Source organism: Vigna radiata, unplaced genomic scaffold (genome assembly GCF_000741045.1).
Source record: "Vigna radiata var. radiata cultivar VC1973A unplaced genomic scaffold, Vradiata_ver6 scaffold_273, whole genome shotgun sequence".
Lineage (NCBI taxonomy): Eukaryota > Viridiplantae > Streptophyta > Magnoliopsida > Fabales > Fabaceae > Vigna > Vigna radiata.
The window spans coordinates 293,772-309,699 of NW_014543808.1; the positions used below are offsets into that span (position 1 = coordinate 293,772).

General features: G+C 39.5%; 3 protein-coding genes and 1 pseudogene across 3 annotated transcripts; all 4 read right to left on the reverse strand.

Moving 5' to 3' along the window:
* Positions 1 to 336: 336 nt before the first annotated feature.
* On the reverse strand, positions 337 to 2,793 carry LOC106754835. Its single transcript, XM_014636902.1, has one exon. The coding sequence runs from the start codon at positions 2,791 to 2,793 to the stop codon at positions 337 to 339; it is 2,457 nt and encodes an 818-aa protein (XP_014492388.1).
* A 9-nt stretch (positions 2,794 to 2,802) lies between these two features.
* On the reverse strand, positions 2,803 to 3,879 carry LOC106754837. The gene is made up of 2 exons (XM_014636903.1): positions 3,336 to 3,879; positions 2,803 to 3,137 (listed from the first exon to the last, which is right to left on the reverse strand). Exons 1-2 carry the CDS (start codon positions 3,877 to 3,879, stop codon positions 2,803 to 2,805), a joined length of 879 nt encoding a protein of 292 aa, XP_014492389.1.
* A 15-nt stretch (positions 3,880 to 3,894) lies between these two features.
* Positions 3,895 to 5,402, reverse strand: LOC106754838. Its single transcript, XM_014636904.1, has 2 exons — positions 5,235 to 5,402; positions 3,895 to 5,151 (listed from the first exon to the last, which is right to left on the reverse strand). The coding sequence occupies exons 1-2, from the start codon at positions 5,400 to 5,402 to the stop codon at positions 3,895 to 3,897; spliced, it is 1,425 nt and encodes a 474-aa protein (XP_014492390.1).
* Positions 5,403 to 12,978: 7,576 nt separating this feature from the next.
* On the reverse strand, positions 12,979 to 14,440 carry LOC106754839 (annotated as a pseudogene).
* Between the last annotated feature and the right edge of the window lie 1,488 nt (positions 14,441 to 15,928).

Here is a 15,928-nt window from a genome sequence, read left to right on the forward strand (position 1 = left end):
GACGTTTAGTCCGGAAGGCAAGTGCTGCCTTGAAGAATTCAGACATTTAGTCCGTGCGGACGTTTAGTCCGGAAGGCAAGTGTTGCCTTGAATAATTCAGACATTTAGTCCGTGCGGACGTTTAGCCCAGAAGGCAACTGCTGCCTTAAAGAATTCAGACATTTAGTCCGTGCGGATGTTTAGTCCGGAAGGCAAGTGCTGCCATGAAGAATTCAGACATTTAGTCTGTAAGCTTTTTTGATTTGATGAATGATAAACTGGATAATTGCATTGATGAATAATTAACAAATGTTTGTAAAGCGGTAAATCTAAAAAGCAGTAAATCTGAAATTCTAGCTATAGTAGAACTTTAAATGTGTGGCGTTCCATGTATTTGGAATGACCTTTCCGTTCAAATGCTCCAGTGATGCGGAAGGGTCCTTCCCAGTTGTCTGATAACTTGCCGACGGTCTTTTCTTTACGGGCTTCACCTCTCTTTCTCCAAACAAGGTCGCCTGTGGTAAAACTTCGCGGTTTGACCTTTGTGTTGTATCGTCGTATGAGTAGTCGTTTCTGAGCTGTATTTCGTATCATAGCTACTTCACGTCTTTCAGGAAGAGTGTCCAGATTAACTCTCAACAGGTTTTCATTAATGCTCATGTCTTGCATCTGTCGGCGTATAGTGGGTTCACCAACTTCGACCGGAAGCATTGCATCCGTTCCATAAGTGAGGTTAAAAGGGGTTTCCCCTGTTGAGCCGTGCGGTGTGCACCTGTATGCCCAAAGTACTTCAAGTAATTCTTCGACCCACAATCCTTTTGCGCGCCCTAATCTCTTTTTCAACTCGGAAATGATGGCTTTGTTGGCTGACTCAGCCTGCCTATTTGTTTGCGGATGCTCAACTGAGCTTGTGACATGTTTAATGCCCAGTCCTTTGAGGAAATCTTCTAACTTGCGTTCAACGAACTGCCACCCGTTATCAGTTATGATTTTGTGCGGTAGTCCAAACCTGCAAATCAGGCGCCAGATAAAACTTTGTACCTTTTGAGCACTTATTACTGCGAGGGCTTCTGCCTCAATCCATTTAGTGAAGTAATCGACCGCCACCAACAGGTATTTGCATTGCGCCTTACCGAGCGGCACGGGTCCGACAATATCCATTCCCCATTGTGCGAAGGGCCATGGGGAGATGATCTCATGTAATTCCGAAGGCGGAATTCGTAAGTTATGTCCATGGGACTGACATGAGATGCATTTCTGTACGAAAGTTGCACAATCTTGTTCCATAGAGGGCCAGTAGAATCCGGCTCGTAGAACTTTAGCTTTCATCATCCTTTTTCCTGAATGTGAACCGCAAATCCCCTGATGTAACTCTTGCATGACGTATTTTGCCTCCTCCTCCGATAAGCATTTTAGTAATGGGGTAGTGTAACCGCGCCGGTAGAGGTCATCTCCCACTAACATGTAACGGGCGATTCGTTTAAAATCAAGTATGTTGAGTCGTCCTCCCTGTTCTTGATGAATCATGAGTTGTATTATATCTTGCCGCCAGTCAGTTCTTGGTGTAGTCACGTTAGCGGCACATGCTTCCAACAAAGGCTTGTGCAGCGTAGTTTTAATCACTGAAGATAGTTGGGATTTTTCTCGAGAATGAGTCAACTTTGACAGTAGATCCGCCCGGGAATTTTGTGATCGGGGTATATGAGTCACAGAGAAACTGGTGAATGACTTGATCAAATCATTGACCTTGTGATAATATCGCAGCAAATGGTTGTCCTTAACCTGAAAAGTGCCATTAAGTTGGCCCACAACCAACTGAGAGTCCATTTTGCACTCCAGATGATTGACTTCCAGCTCTTTGGACAATAGCAAGCCACTAACGAGAGCCTCATATTCTGCCTGATTGTTGCTGAGTTGGAAGTTAAAGCGAATTGCCTGTTCGACTAGAAGATTGCCCGAACCTTCTAACACTATGTCGGCGCCGCCTCCTCTTTTGTCAGAAGACCCATCTACATTGAGATGCCAAATGTTGGGTTCTTCCGGATGGTATGCTTCCGCTATGAAGTCGGCTAAGTGCTGACCCTTAACAGAACCTTGAGGCTCATACTGTAAACCGAATTCAGATAGCTCGATCGCCCATGCCACAATTCTGCCGGCTAAGTCAGGCTTGCGAAGGATCTTCGCGATCGGATGATTCGTCCGGATGACAACCTGATGACTATGAAAATACGGCCGGAGACGTCGCGCCGCTGTGAGCAAGGCGAGCGCCACTTGCTCTACATGTGAGTATCTTTCTTCTGGTCCCTGTAGGGTTCGACTGATAAAATATATCAGCTTAAAATCAGGGTGTTCCTGGATGAGAGCTGCACTTATCGAGTGGCTGGATGCAGCTAGATCGAACCCCTCGGTTGGACGGGCCATGATAGGAGGACTGGTCAAAATACCTTTCACTTTAGAAAAGGCCTCTTCGCAATCGTTGTCCCAATGTCGAGGCACGTCCTTTTTCATATTCTTCAAAATAGGCTTGATGTGATCAGAGAGCCTGGGTATGAATCGTGATAGAGCTGTAAGACGTCCGACCGAGCACTGGACATCTTTTAATTTAGTCGGGCTTTGCATCTCTAATATTGCCCTACACTTGTCCGGATTCGCCTCTATTCCTCGATGGGTCAACATAAAACCTAAGAATTTTCCGGCGGACAGCCCGAAAGTACACTTATTAGGATTTAGACGCATGTTGTAATGCCGGAGTTGTTGAAAGACTTCCTCTAAATCCTTGAGGTGTTGTTGATGTGTGTGGCTTCGTATTACCATATCGTCGACCTATACTTCCATGCAACGGCCTGTCTGATTATGGAAAACTTTATCCATTAGACGTTGATAAGTGGCTCCGGCATTCTTCAAACCGAACGGCATGACATCAAAACAATAATTCGCATGCTCAGTAATGAAAGCGGTCTTCTCTCTGTCTGGAGCATGCATCGAGATCTGATTATACCCCGAATAAGCGTCCAGGAAACTAAGAACAGTGTGCCCGGACGCGCCATCGACCAAACGATCGATATTGGGAAGCGGATAAGAGTCCTTGGGGCATGCTTTATTGAGGTCCGTGAAGTCCACACACATCCTCCATTGTCTGTTCGCCTTTTTTACCATGACTACATTAGATAACCATGTAGTATAGGTTAATTCTCGTATGAACCTCGCCTTCAGGAGTTTGTCAACTTCATTTCGAATCGCCGACCGCTTTTCTTCACCGAACCGTCATTTTTTCTGAGATACCGGTCGGGCTTCTCGAAATATGGACAATTTGTGTGAAATGACACTGGGATGGATTCCGGGCATATGGGACGCACTCCAGGCGAATAAATCGTTGTTATTCTTCAATAGTTCTTTCAACGCATTTTTGTCAAATGGCTTAAGGTTGGCGGCGATTGAAGTAGTTTGTTGTTCGGTTTTTCCCACGACGAAAGGCCTTATCTCACCTTCCAGTTGTATGCGTTCGTCTGTATTGGTCCTTGGATCAAGGTCAATCAGGATAGTCTCCGTGCGATTTTCTTTTCTGTAAGGTGTGACCTTTAAACCGGCAACATAGCATTGACGAGCGGTTCTCTCGTCTGCCCGGACGGTACAAATATTTCCTTTGTCTGTTGGAAATTTCATCGCCAGATGTGGGGTAGACACGATTACCCCAAAGGCATTCAGGCATGGGCGTCCTAGGAGGGCGTTATAGGACGTGTTTGCTTCTACAAGTAAGAAACGAACTCTGAGCTCTTTACCACCATCTTCAGATCCTAGGTGGGTTCGTAAGTCGATATATCCCCGGGTGTCTACCCTCTCTCCAGCAAAGCCAACAATTTGCTCGTTAAACGGAGCAATCATATCTTCAGAAATCTCCATTCTCCGAAAAGTTGTCTAGTATAATATATTAACTGCACTACCCTGATCGACGAGGACTTTACTTACATCGTATTGTGCAATGCGGGTGGTGATGACCATGGGGTCATCCTGATCGGGGTCTGGTGCGTGAAAATCTTTGTTTGTAAATGTAATGTCCGACATCGACGCTGGATTGCGTATCACTGAGTGTATGCTATGCAAATTTCTCAAGTGTCTCTTCCGTGCTGAGGATGAAGCGCCTCCTCCAGCGAATCCTCCTGAGATGGTGTCAATCCTGCCTTTTATTATAGGTTCCCGCTCTCTCGGCCTACTGCGGGATCTGTGAATCGGAGGACTACGAGAACGGTCGCGTGAGTAATTACTTTTTCGTTTGGCTTGCTCCGGGCTTCTTCGTGTCCTTCTGGGTGAGTGTCCCACACGGCCAGAATCTTCCTTCACAAATTCACGAAGATGTCCGGCACGGATTAGCTTCTCTATTTCATCTTTGAGAGTCTGGCAGCCTTCAGTAGTATGTCCCCCCGAATTATGGAATCGGCAAATCTGCGTTACATCCATGTTTTTCGGTGGAAATTTTCTTCTTTGAGAGATGAGGTTCGACTGTAGAGCTCGTTCCAACACCTTTTTTCTAGGGGCGGTGAGGTGCGCGTAGCGATCGTATCTGGGATTCAGATTCACGACTGGTTTTTGTTCCCGGACGTTGTCATTTTTTCGTTTGCCTTCTCTTTTGTTAATATTCGTCAAATGCTCCTCGTGTTGTTGCTTTCGAGAGATTCTCTGGTCTTCCATTTTAATGAACTTAGCCATCTTTTGTTGTAGCTCCTCCAGCGTACGGGGTGATTTGGCGTATAGGCTTTCAGAGACGAATCCTGGCTTTAGGCAATTGGGTAGGCTGCTGATGATGAATTCGGGACTGGCTCCCTTTATCCTCCGGGCGGCTTGGTTGTATCGGTGCATGAAAGCTCTGAGAGTTTCGTCTTTTCCCTGTCTGAGATTGACTAGTTCGGCAGCAGTCACTTCTTCATGTCGGTTGGTGGAATATTGCTTCGTGAACATGTTTGTCAGCGTGCGAAAATTGTCCACCGAATTTGGTGGAAGGGTGTAGTACCATTCAAGGGCTTCTCCCCTCAGCGACAGAAAGAACGCCCGACATTTTACCGGATCACTTTGAGTGTAGAAGGCCATTGACTCGACGAAATTCCGCAAATGATATTCTGGATTCGTTGTACCGTCGAATTTCTCCACGTGAGGTGGAGGTCGATCGGGCATAGGGGCCTGCATGATGGTATCGGTGAACGACAAAAGGTCTGGGGACCGAGGGGGAGGAGGCGGATTGTGTTCTGACTGTCTTCAAATACCTCTCGGTCGTGTTGTTTTTCTTTGCTACGTTCGGCGTCGTCAGTCTTTTTCTGTTGTAATTCCTGCTGCAAGGTTGCAATGGTTCGGGCTTGCTCTTCCAACTGCGCCTGCAGGTCTCTTATCATCTGGATTGGGTCTGGATTCTCCATGCCTCTTGTGGTCACCATTGGGATTCTTGTCCTTTCGGGCCCCACGGTGGGCGCCAAAATGTTTCGGTATGAATATTTTGGGGAACGAAGGGACTAACCTGGATGACGTGGCGCTCCTGCTGTCTTCTGATCTTCAACCGTCCGGAAGCTCCAAGCTACGACCGGGGGGAGGAGGTACCTGCAAAGGCACTCCGACGCCCAAGTCAGGGTGAGTAATGATGAGCCTCGAAAGCAAGGCTGAAGGTTCTCAATATGAGAATGCAGAGTGAAATCACTTAATAATATTGTAAGGCAAAGTTGTGTATGAGAAAGCGTACTTGGTATACGATTTCAGTCTTGTATATATAGGTTATTATCAAATATAAACAGAATATAATATAAACGGTTATACCTGAATATCTGGCTGTTCATATCTTATCTAATCTTTTCTGATATAGATGTTAAGATATTATTCTCAACGGATTATATCGTATAGATTTGTTAAGATATTATCTTCAACGGATTATATCGTTGTGATGAACTATTAGCCCAATCGCTGAAGCGATAATGACCTATCATTAATATGATTAAGGCCTAATAAGCATGCTGGACCGTGCAGTTACTAGTTGCAACCGTTCAGCCCAAATAGCATATCGTACACTATTGATTAATAGTGATCCACTGCACGATTTTAATACTATGTAATCCATTACAAGTATTCGTAATCGATTGCGAGTGTCTAAAAACGTGTAGAGATGCACAATTTTACCTTTTTTATTGTGTCAATGCATAAGTGGTGTACCCCGCACGATTTCTTCACTTGAAATCGTGTGGGGTTGCACAACTTGCCCATTTACGTAAATAAAAATAAAACTTATCTAAATTCGTAATAATCAAGTCATTTTTTTACTTAAAAACGTAAAAAAGCCTACTTATTGAATATAAAGAGCTATAACTTTTTTTTTCGGAGAGGGAGATAAGATTCTATCTCTCTTAAGATGAGATGATTTAAGGAAACCTGTCAATACCCAATTTCGTCCGGATAGTTAAAAAATATCTAAAGTTAATAAGAAGTAATAAAATAAAAAAGGGGGGGAGCAAAGATAATTTTCATATAAATTCTAAAAAAAAAAAGAAAAGGGTGATTCTTGTTTGTTTTCTTTCCTTTTAATTTTATCCTCTGTTTTCCAGTTGGTTTCGTTTTTATTTATTTATTTTTCTCAGTTTTATATTTTATTATATTTTGTTTTATTTTATTTTATTTTTCATTCTTTTTTATTTATTTTATTTCATTTTACTTTCTTTTATTTCATTTTATCTTATCTTATCTTATTTTATTTATTTTATTACATTTTATTTTAATTTATTACATTCCATTTTTCGTTTTATGCTATTTCATTTTTGCCTTATTTTTGTTTTTTATTTTCTCTTCTTTTTTTTTCGGTTTACTTTTATGTATTGTACTTTTATATTTTAATTATTTTGTTGTTTCCTTTTAATTCGTTTTATATTTTAAGTTCAAGGGATACTTTTTATATAATTGTTTACAAAAGAAAATGAAAAATAAAAAATGAAAGGAAAAAATAAAATTCAAAAGTCAACTCTGTTTCCATCAGTTGGAGTGTTTAGGCGATACAAAGGAAATGCTTAGAATGTGCTTATACGGGGCAGGGCAAAAAAGGCTTCTGTATTTCTTGCTAAAAATTCTTAAGCAGTAGAGTAGCATACATTCATGGAAAGAGTGAAGATTTTGAAGATGAAAACATGAAAAAAGAAAAAAGACAAAGGCGAGATCCTGGGAGATACGCCTGATCGTTCTGAAACGTGGAAAAAGACCTTAACCTGCAGAAGGAAAAGCAGGAGATCATAGTAACTAGGGGGTTATCAGAACAGAACAGGACAACAGAGAGCATACTATCACCACAGAGAAAGAGCGAACACCAACACAACAAAAAGAGCACCGTTATTGAGACCCGAGACCCCACGATTAGAGAACATTGCTCTTATCCAACACCCCACTACCAACTTCACTATCAGATAACAATACACAGAGCTCAAGCTTATCATAACAAAGAGAGCACAACAAGAGAACACAGCAAGAGAACCCTGGAAAAGAGAATTAAAAGGAAGGTCTAAAGGCCGTGGAGGATTCTTGAGGCTGCAAGTCCTGAAGCTGCAGAAGAGTCTTGAAGCTGCAAAGGTAAGTCTTCATACACTCATACATAAGCTCTTCGGACTTGCTTACCCGTATGCTTTCCTTATGCATGCTTGGATATAGACGAATGATGTTTCATTATGATGTATAATGGCAGGCGTCTTGATTGTGGTTTCATCTTTTTATCAAACCGCATTTTCAATGCCTGCAAATTCAATCAACATATTCAATCAACATAACTAACAATAGGAGATAGGCATACACTCCCCCAGCGTCAAGACCTTAATGTCCATTTCCTTCCACCTAGAAAACACCTAACAAAATGCAAACAGAAGCAAAAACTGATACATTTTCGTGTCAGCTCTTATACAAAAGACAAAAAGAATAGAAGTAGTTTTTCTCATCTAGCAATCAACAGCTTCCCCTCCATCTAGGCAGCAGTATGCGCTGCAGCCACCCTCAATCGTGAGGCCATCCTTCACCTGCCAATGGGTTCGAAGCTTGTCTTCAAAACAAATGCTGCATCCAGAATACTCAAGGCAAATCAACACTTCAAACTCCATACTCAATGTCCTCAATTTCGAAAACTTCAACAAAACAACAAGCGCCGAAACCTTTGGCCTGTAACACAAAACCATATCAGAGGAGAAGAAGTAATCAACACCAAACTAATCAACAAAAGACAAAAAAAAATGGAATGAGAGAAAGAGAAGGAGAGGTGCTTTCGTCCTTGACGCCATGACCGGCGGCCTTCGGGCTTGCGGCTCGCGGTGGCCGGATTCGCTCAAGCGGTGGTCGGCGTCATCCTCGGGCAGGAGGTTCCTCCCTCACATGCAAAGGAGTGGAGAAAACTTGGTTCGCGGCTTCTGGTCTTTGACTCCGGCGACAGGCAGCGTCACCGGCGTGGCCCTGGCATTCGACCTGCGGCAGCCGGAGAAGGGCCCGTTGGTGAGAGGTGGACTTGGTGATGGCTTAGGTCAGTCGTGGCGGTGGAGCCGTCGACGACGGCGGCAGCAGAGGCGAAGCACGGAAGGTGAGGGAGTCTCCCTCTCACACGCGGCGTTGAATCTAGGGAAGGGGTCTGACCCCGTGGAAGGCAGCGGTTCCGGAGACGCTTGGAGTCGCCGGAGACGCCTCGAGCTGGCCGGACGGGAGCTGTGGCCGGTTGGGAGGTGGCGGCGTGCTTTGGTTTCGAGGGAATGAGATGGAATCTGAGAAGTGAGTGAGCGAGAAATGAGGAGCTGAGAGAACCCCTAAAATTTCTAGGTTAGGAGCGGTTTAGGGCCAGCTTTCTGGGCCACGTTTTTTTCTCCTTCCACACCCCCATTTTCTACCACCGCACCCCTAAATCAGGCCCAGGTCTTGCCAAACAAAAAAACTTAATTAAAAAAAACGTTTTTGCACCCCCTCATTCTGTTGGATCGCACCCCATCCTCCTTGGGCTTAAGCCCATTCGAATTTCCTCCTTGCAGCCACCCTATTTGCATATTCATACCCCTTTTCACTTGGGCTTAGGCCCAATCTGCTATTAGAATTAAATTAGGTTTTACACACCCCCTTTTTATTTAAGCACCTCCACAGTTTTTTTTTTTTTATTTTGTTTTCTTATTTCACTTTTTATCTTGTTTTTTGTTTTTGTTTTATTTATTTATTTATTTATTATTATTATTATTATTTTATTTTATTTTTTTTATTTTTAATTTTTATTTATACTCTTATTTATTTATTTATCTTGTTATTTAGTTGTTTTCCTTTTTTTGTTTTAACTAGCCATCTACTTTTTGGATATATAAATGCTAAAAATCAACAAAAAATCGTTTAAAAAGGTTTAAGCACAAGTGCGACCATTCTGTCTGCCTTGTGCTAAAAACCTTTTTTCTTCCTCTTTAAAAGAAAAAAATCATAAATTGTCTTAAAGGGTTTAAGCACGAGTGCGACCATTCTGTCTGCCTCGTGCTAAAAACCTTTTTCTCCCTCTTTTAAGAAAAGAATCAACAAAAAAAGTCGTTTAAAAGGTTTAAGCACAAGTGCGACCATCCTGTCTGCCTTGCGCTAAAAACCTTTTCCTTCTTCTTTTAGAAAATCATAAATTATTTTAAGAGGTTTAAGCACAAGTGCGACCATTCTGTCTGTCTCGTGCTAAAAACCTTTTTCTTCCTCTTTAAAAGAAAAAATCATAAATTGTCTTAAAGGGTTTAAGCACAAGTNCGACCATTCTGACTGCCTCGTGCTAAAAACCTTTTTCTTCCTCTTTAAAAGAAAAAATCATAAATTGTCTTAAAGGGTTTAAGCACGAGTGCGACCATTCTGTCTNCCTCGTGCTGAAAACCTTNTTCTCCCTCTTTTAAAAAAGAATCAACAAAAAAATCGTTTTAANAGGTTTAAACACAAGTGCGACCATTCTGTCTGCCTTGTGCTAAAAACCTTTTCCTTCTTCTTTTAGAAAATCATAAATTGTTTGTAAAGGGTTTAAGCACAAGTGCGACCATTCTGTTTGCCTTGTACCAAAAACCTTTTTCTTCCTCTCTTAAAAAAAATCATAAATTGTTTTAAAGGGTTTAAACACAAGTGCGGCCATTCTGCCGGCCTTGTGTTGAAAATCTTTTTCTTCCTCGTACAAAAAACTCCAGACACAACATCATTTTCCAAATGGTTTCCAAAAGAACTACGTAACCCTGATTTCTCAGTACAACTGAGAATACGTAGGAGCAAGGTCAATCCTTGTCGGGCACAAAAAACAAAAAATATATTTTGTTTTCTTTAGAGTTTTATTTTTTAGGGGAAATTAAACATTTTGCAAACCACATCAAATTCGCGTATTTAGTTAAAGGTACTGCCTTAGGGCAGGCGTTGTGGGGGTGCTAACACCTCCCCCACACGTAACCGACTCCCGAACCTAATCTTTGGTTTTCGTGGACTGTGTTTTATCATTTTATGATTTTTTCGTAATTTTCTAGAATAAACTATGGTGGCGACTCCAAAACCTTTTTCAAACTCGTTTTCTTTTTTGGATTGTCGTCCCGTCGCGATTTTCCGGTTGCGACAAAACCAATAATACAATTATATGATAATCTTTAGTTTTTTTTATGTTTTACAATTTTTTTCATTATAATTAATAATCATAATAATAAAAATAATAATAATACTAATAATAAAATATTATGTATTTTGAAAATATTATTCATGGAGAATAATTTAACCAATGACATTTTATTTTAAATTAATTACTCCTGAATTTTTTACAAAAAAAATCATCCAGGTTTTATTTTAATTAATTTTAACTAACTACGACTTATTTTATGTTAATTTTAATCATAAAGATAATCTTACCACTTAATCTACTAAAATATATATTTTATCTCAAATCACTATATGATTCACAATTTTTTTTATTAATTTTACCTTGAAATCTCTTAAAATAAAGATACTACTTTATCTTTCATTCTTTCTCAAAAACATTCATTGATTTGACCACAAAAGTAAAAAAAAATAAAACCCGCAGAAAAGAACATAAGACGAAGTGAGATAAACTTAAATCACATTAGCTACAACTCGCACAGGTTTGGGACAACTCGCAAATGTAAAAAGAGAGTAAATTGGAGACAGGAGAACAAGGTAAATTGGGCGTAAGAAAGAAAAAGAAGAAAAGAGAAAGAATAAGGTTGGTGTTACTTGTGTTGGTTGATGCAAATATATAATTGATTATTGTTGTCGTTTTATTCCATTTTCATTTCTTAACTCTCTTGTTATCTTACCTGATATAGTTAGATATATAAGTTTAATATCGATTTAAATCGAAGATTCAATGAAAATGAAAGTGTGAAGAAAAAAGTGAAAAAAGAATAAATTAAAGATGGAGAAGAATAAGGAAATTGGACACAAAAAAGAAAAGAAATGTCTTATTTAATAAAATTATATTTAATTAAGGTCTACTAAAAAAAATTAGGTTAAAAAATACACTTAATTCATATTTTTATCATAAAACTTAAAAAGAAAAACTTATTGATTGACCACGAATCAGGATATACAAGTTATTCCGATCATGGATTTGACAAAAATGAAAGTGTGAAGAAAAAAAATAGAAAAAAATTAAATTGGAGATGAAGGAAAATAAGGCAAATTGAACGAGAAAAAAGAAAATAGTATTATATTTGCATAAATAGTTTTTATAGATTATTTTTTTAAATTTTTTCATTTTCATCTCTAAATCTCTTAAACAAACAATATTTCTCAAACTATTTCCCTGATAAATATTAACACGTTTCTATTATAAATCATATAAAATATTATATTTCTGATGTTAAAATATCATCATAATATCATCTTTGCATCCTTAGCTAGCTGGCTTTCTTGGATCTACTAATACACTTATCTCATAAATTATGAATTACCTGTATCTACTACAATTAGTAGTAATTCATTTAAGTTTTGTACCTTACGTCCAATAATAATAACAATAATCTAATGGTTTTGAGTTTGGATATTGTGTACACTTTTCAAAAGTTTTATTGTTAATTATAACAAGATTATTTTTTATGAAAATACACTAAATCTTCCATAAGAAAAACACATTTGTAATGATTAGCAGCATTTAATATTTTATTATGTAAGGTAGATTTGAGATATATATGATTTGGTTGTGTGATTGATGTTACTATGTACTAAAAATGGGTGGATTAGTTAGTGTTGACTTTAGATAAGAAGTAGTAGAAAACTGTGACAGCCAAGAGAAGAGGATAAGATGGTCCACAATTTTCATCATTCATCTCAAACTTTGGACTGCAGATTCATTTATTATGGCTTATTATTATCTTCTTGGAATGGGGACATTAAATAAACCACCAACCAACCTCATTTTCTTATTTTCAACTATCCATCCCTTGCAAGTATTCAATTTTTAATATGTTTTTTTAATTTTTTAATTTTTTTGGTTAAATATGTTTTTAATTTCTGTACTATCAAGCTATTATGGTTTTAGTCCATCTTTCAAAGTAAGGTACATTTTAGTCCTCATTCTTAAAAAAACTTTGATTTTAATCCTTTAAAACTAACACCGTTAAAAACAAGCTGACGTGGCTAATGGTGTATTACTGACACGATTTTTTTTATTTTTAAGTTTTTCTCACCTTTTTTTTCGTCTCTCCCTCATAACGAATGGTGGTGGGATCGGATGCTCCATCGGATTACCATGTAGCTCCGAGGAACGACAACCCAACTCCCGAAAGCGGATCCACGACGCAAATTCCGACGACGACGGGGAGTGCTCCTCTAGTACAACCGCCCCACACGGTAGCGATGGAAACGTTGTCAGCGACAATTCCGACTAAAAAGAAGAGAGGGCGCCCGAGAAAGTACGCATCGGACAGGTCGGTGACCATGGCACCGGAGCAGGTGTCAGCACCGGAGGGAGGGTGAAATAGGGAGGGTATCATGTGTTCTCCAACACTGAGGCTATGAAGTTCACCATCGGAGAATTCTTGGTCGGGGGATAGTGGATTCCTGGGAGTGGCGTGCCCTTTGACGCAGACCGAGGACATACCTATGGCATGGAGAAGGGCATTTATGGTTCTTACATTGAAGCCTCCTTCCGCATATCTCTGAGCAGGGAGGGCAATCCCCATCACAGCAGTGCTGCTTGCAAGCATGCCGACCACAGTCACACGTCCTCTGGCACTTCCTTTCACATTCCAAATCTTGATAGCAAGGAACTTCTTTCTTGAGGCTCCCGCATCGACATGACTTCTTCACAACAACCCTACAAGTCTCAACGCACTGTCCACGGTGGCACCGCTCTGGGCACCTGTGGTAGCCACAGGGCAACATCTTATCACAGGTAGCCCAACAAAGCTGTACAGAAGCATCACAAGGAATTCCTTCATAAATCCTTTTCCCACAAGGGCATGCTCTCTTCCCCTTGAGAGGACACTCACCACACTCCCCTGAATGACACCCTCTCTCACAAACATGTTTCCCACAGCTAAGTCTCTTCTCACACGGATGATCGCACTGAAAAACACGATCACAACATTCCTTCTCCTCTTTCACCTTCCCACACTGGCAGGCATATACGCCACGTGTCCGGCAAGGAAGGCAAGCCCCACGGTGGCAAACCTCGGTGCAACGGTGAGCCCCACAATCCAAAACCTTGGAACACAGATTATTACATGAAAATTCCTTGAATCCACATTGTCGAACATCTTCAATGTTCCCGCAAAAGCATCTAACTTTAACGAGTTTGGGGCAAGAAGGGAACGACCCGAGATGGCAGAGTAACAGGCAATGGTGCCCGCAATTGTGCTTCAAGGGTCTTCCGCAAACCTCTCCGCAAGAATGTGGCAAAACCCACGGATCGTTCGGAGGGTTCTCCACCTTCCTGCAGAAGCAAAGATACATTTTGGGAATGAGAGATTTGGGGTACTACGATCTGCATTTGAGGCAGTTCTAGAGGGTCGTGTCGAAGGTCGTGGCGGCGGAGATGGGGAGGCGAATGGCAGCTCGTGCGGCAACGAGGTCCGATGTCTGGCGGGCCTAGCTCTGGATGTAGATGAGGTGGAAGACGTCAAAGCAGAGGGAGGAACATGACCAAGTGGGGTCCGAGGGTTTGATCCGTTCGAGGCAGATGAGGCACGAGCGAGCATTGGCGAAGGAGGACATCAGGAATGATTGGATCTTCGAAAGGTCGGCACTGGAGTAGCCAGAGAATTCGAGGTATGGTTTGAATATGGAGTCAGAGAGGTCAGAGTGGCGGTTTGTCTTCGTGCCGGAGGAAAGGCCATCTGCGTTGGAATTAGAGTCGGAGAGTATGGTTGGCGGTGGCAGGGAAGGATGAGAGAGGGGACGAGTCCAGGCTGATGTCATGTTGACAGTAATGTCTAATGGGACTTTGAGAGAGGGAGAAACACAGAAAAAAAATCGTTTCAGCAGTACACCGTTAGCCACGTCAGCTCGTTTTTAATGGTGTTAGTTTTGGAGGACTAAAATCAAAGTTTCTTTAAGGAGGAGGACTAAAATATACTTTACTTTGAAAGATGGACTAAAACTAAAATCGCTTGATAATACATGAACTAAAAACATATTTAACCTTTTTTTTTCATTTATACACTTAATTTAACTGATATAAAATGAAAAATTAGCCATCAAACTGATAAGAGAGCAAAGAAAAAGCAATGACATAAATATATATTGAAACAAGAAAACTAAAAAAAGTATAATAAATAAGTTATTTAAAATTTACTTTTGAAATAGAAACATTAGATGCTTTTCTTGTTTTTTTTAAACAAGCATTTTATAATATGTCTAGGAAATCAAACTAATAACAATAAGCTGAATATTTTTTTCATTAATTTAAATGAGATTACGTGTAAAGTAAAAATGAAAACTTAGAAAATTATAGGATATAGCTTTTATAAAAAATAACTTATGTGGCATATTGTATGCTTTTTTCTCTGAGTTTATGGAGAAACACAATCATGCAGCAGTTTCTCCTTGGATTATCTCAATAACCACTTCTTCAATTATTTGAAGATATAACTCACTCTTCTATGGAACAAAAGTAGTTAGAAAATAGAAAATATTAAATTATAAATAATGTAAAATATTAAAATTAATGTAATTTAATCATACTATTATCTTTAAGTATAAATGAAATTAAATATTAATCTAATTTAGTTAGTTAAAAATATAATATGATTAGATTTTTTATAAAAAAAAGGAAAGGAAAGAAAAATATATACTAGTTAAAGTCAAGAAGGATATATCTATCTATCTATATATATATATATATATATATATATATATATATATATATATATATATATATATATATGGGTTTGTTAACACGCGTATGCCTGTTTTTCAGTTGGTACGTTTTAACAATGTGTACCAGATTATACTAGACAAAAATACCCTCATTTATCATGGATTCTAAGTTTTAAAGTCAAAGATATTTAAATAATTTTCATTCTCAAAATTAAAAAAAAAAAAAAGAAACCCCCAAACCCTTACTCACCTCCCTGATTCTTCTCAACCCTTTCTCTTTCATCTCTCTCACTCCAACATTTTTTTCTGTCATCTCTCTCACTCCAACATTTTCTTTGTCATCCCTATTGTTGCCCCAATTGAAAAAAAAAATCAGAAACCCTTTGTCATCAGAGAATTTTTCTCTCTCATCTCAACATTTTCTCTGTCATCACTCCACCATTTTTTCAATTGAAGATGATGGTGGTAATTTGAATCAGAGATATTTTTTAAAAATTGAAAAAGTTTACTCTTTTATAATCATTTTATATTTACTAATGTGTGTAAAATGAATATAAATTTTGTCACTTTATGTTACTCTTTCCAAATCTCAAAGGTAAAAAATGATTTTACTGTTTTTTATCTTGCACAGTGGTTAAAGTTTATTCTAAAC

Bases quoted from the DNA above. Each gene is read 5' to 3' on its own strand.
- LOC106754835 (XM_014636902.1), bottom strand. From the start codon at position 2,793: ATGGTAATACGAAGCCACACACATCAACAACACCTCAAGGATTTAGAG.
- LOC106754837 (XM_014636903.1), bottom strand. From the start codon at position 3,879: ATGGAGATTTCTGAAGATATGATTGCTCCGTTTAACGAGCAAATTGTT. The intron at 3,138-3,335 runs GTGCGTCCCATA...TATCTAATGTAG, and splicing joins CAACGATTTATTCGCCTGGA to TCATGGTAAAAAAGGCGAAC.
- LOC106754838 (XM_014636904.1), bottom strand. From the start codon at position 5,402: ATGGTGACCACAAGAGGCATGGAGAATCCAGACCCAATCCAGATGATA. The intron at 5,152-5,234 runs GTATTTGAAGAC...ACCATCATGCAG, and splicing joins AAAAACAACACGACCGAGAG to GCCCCTATGCCCGATCGACC.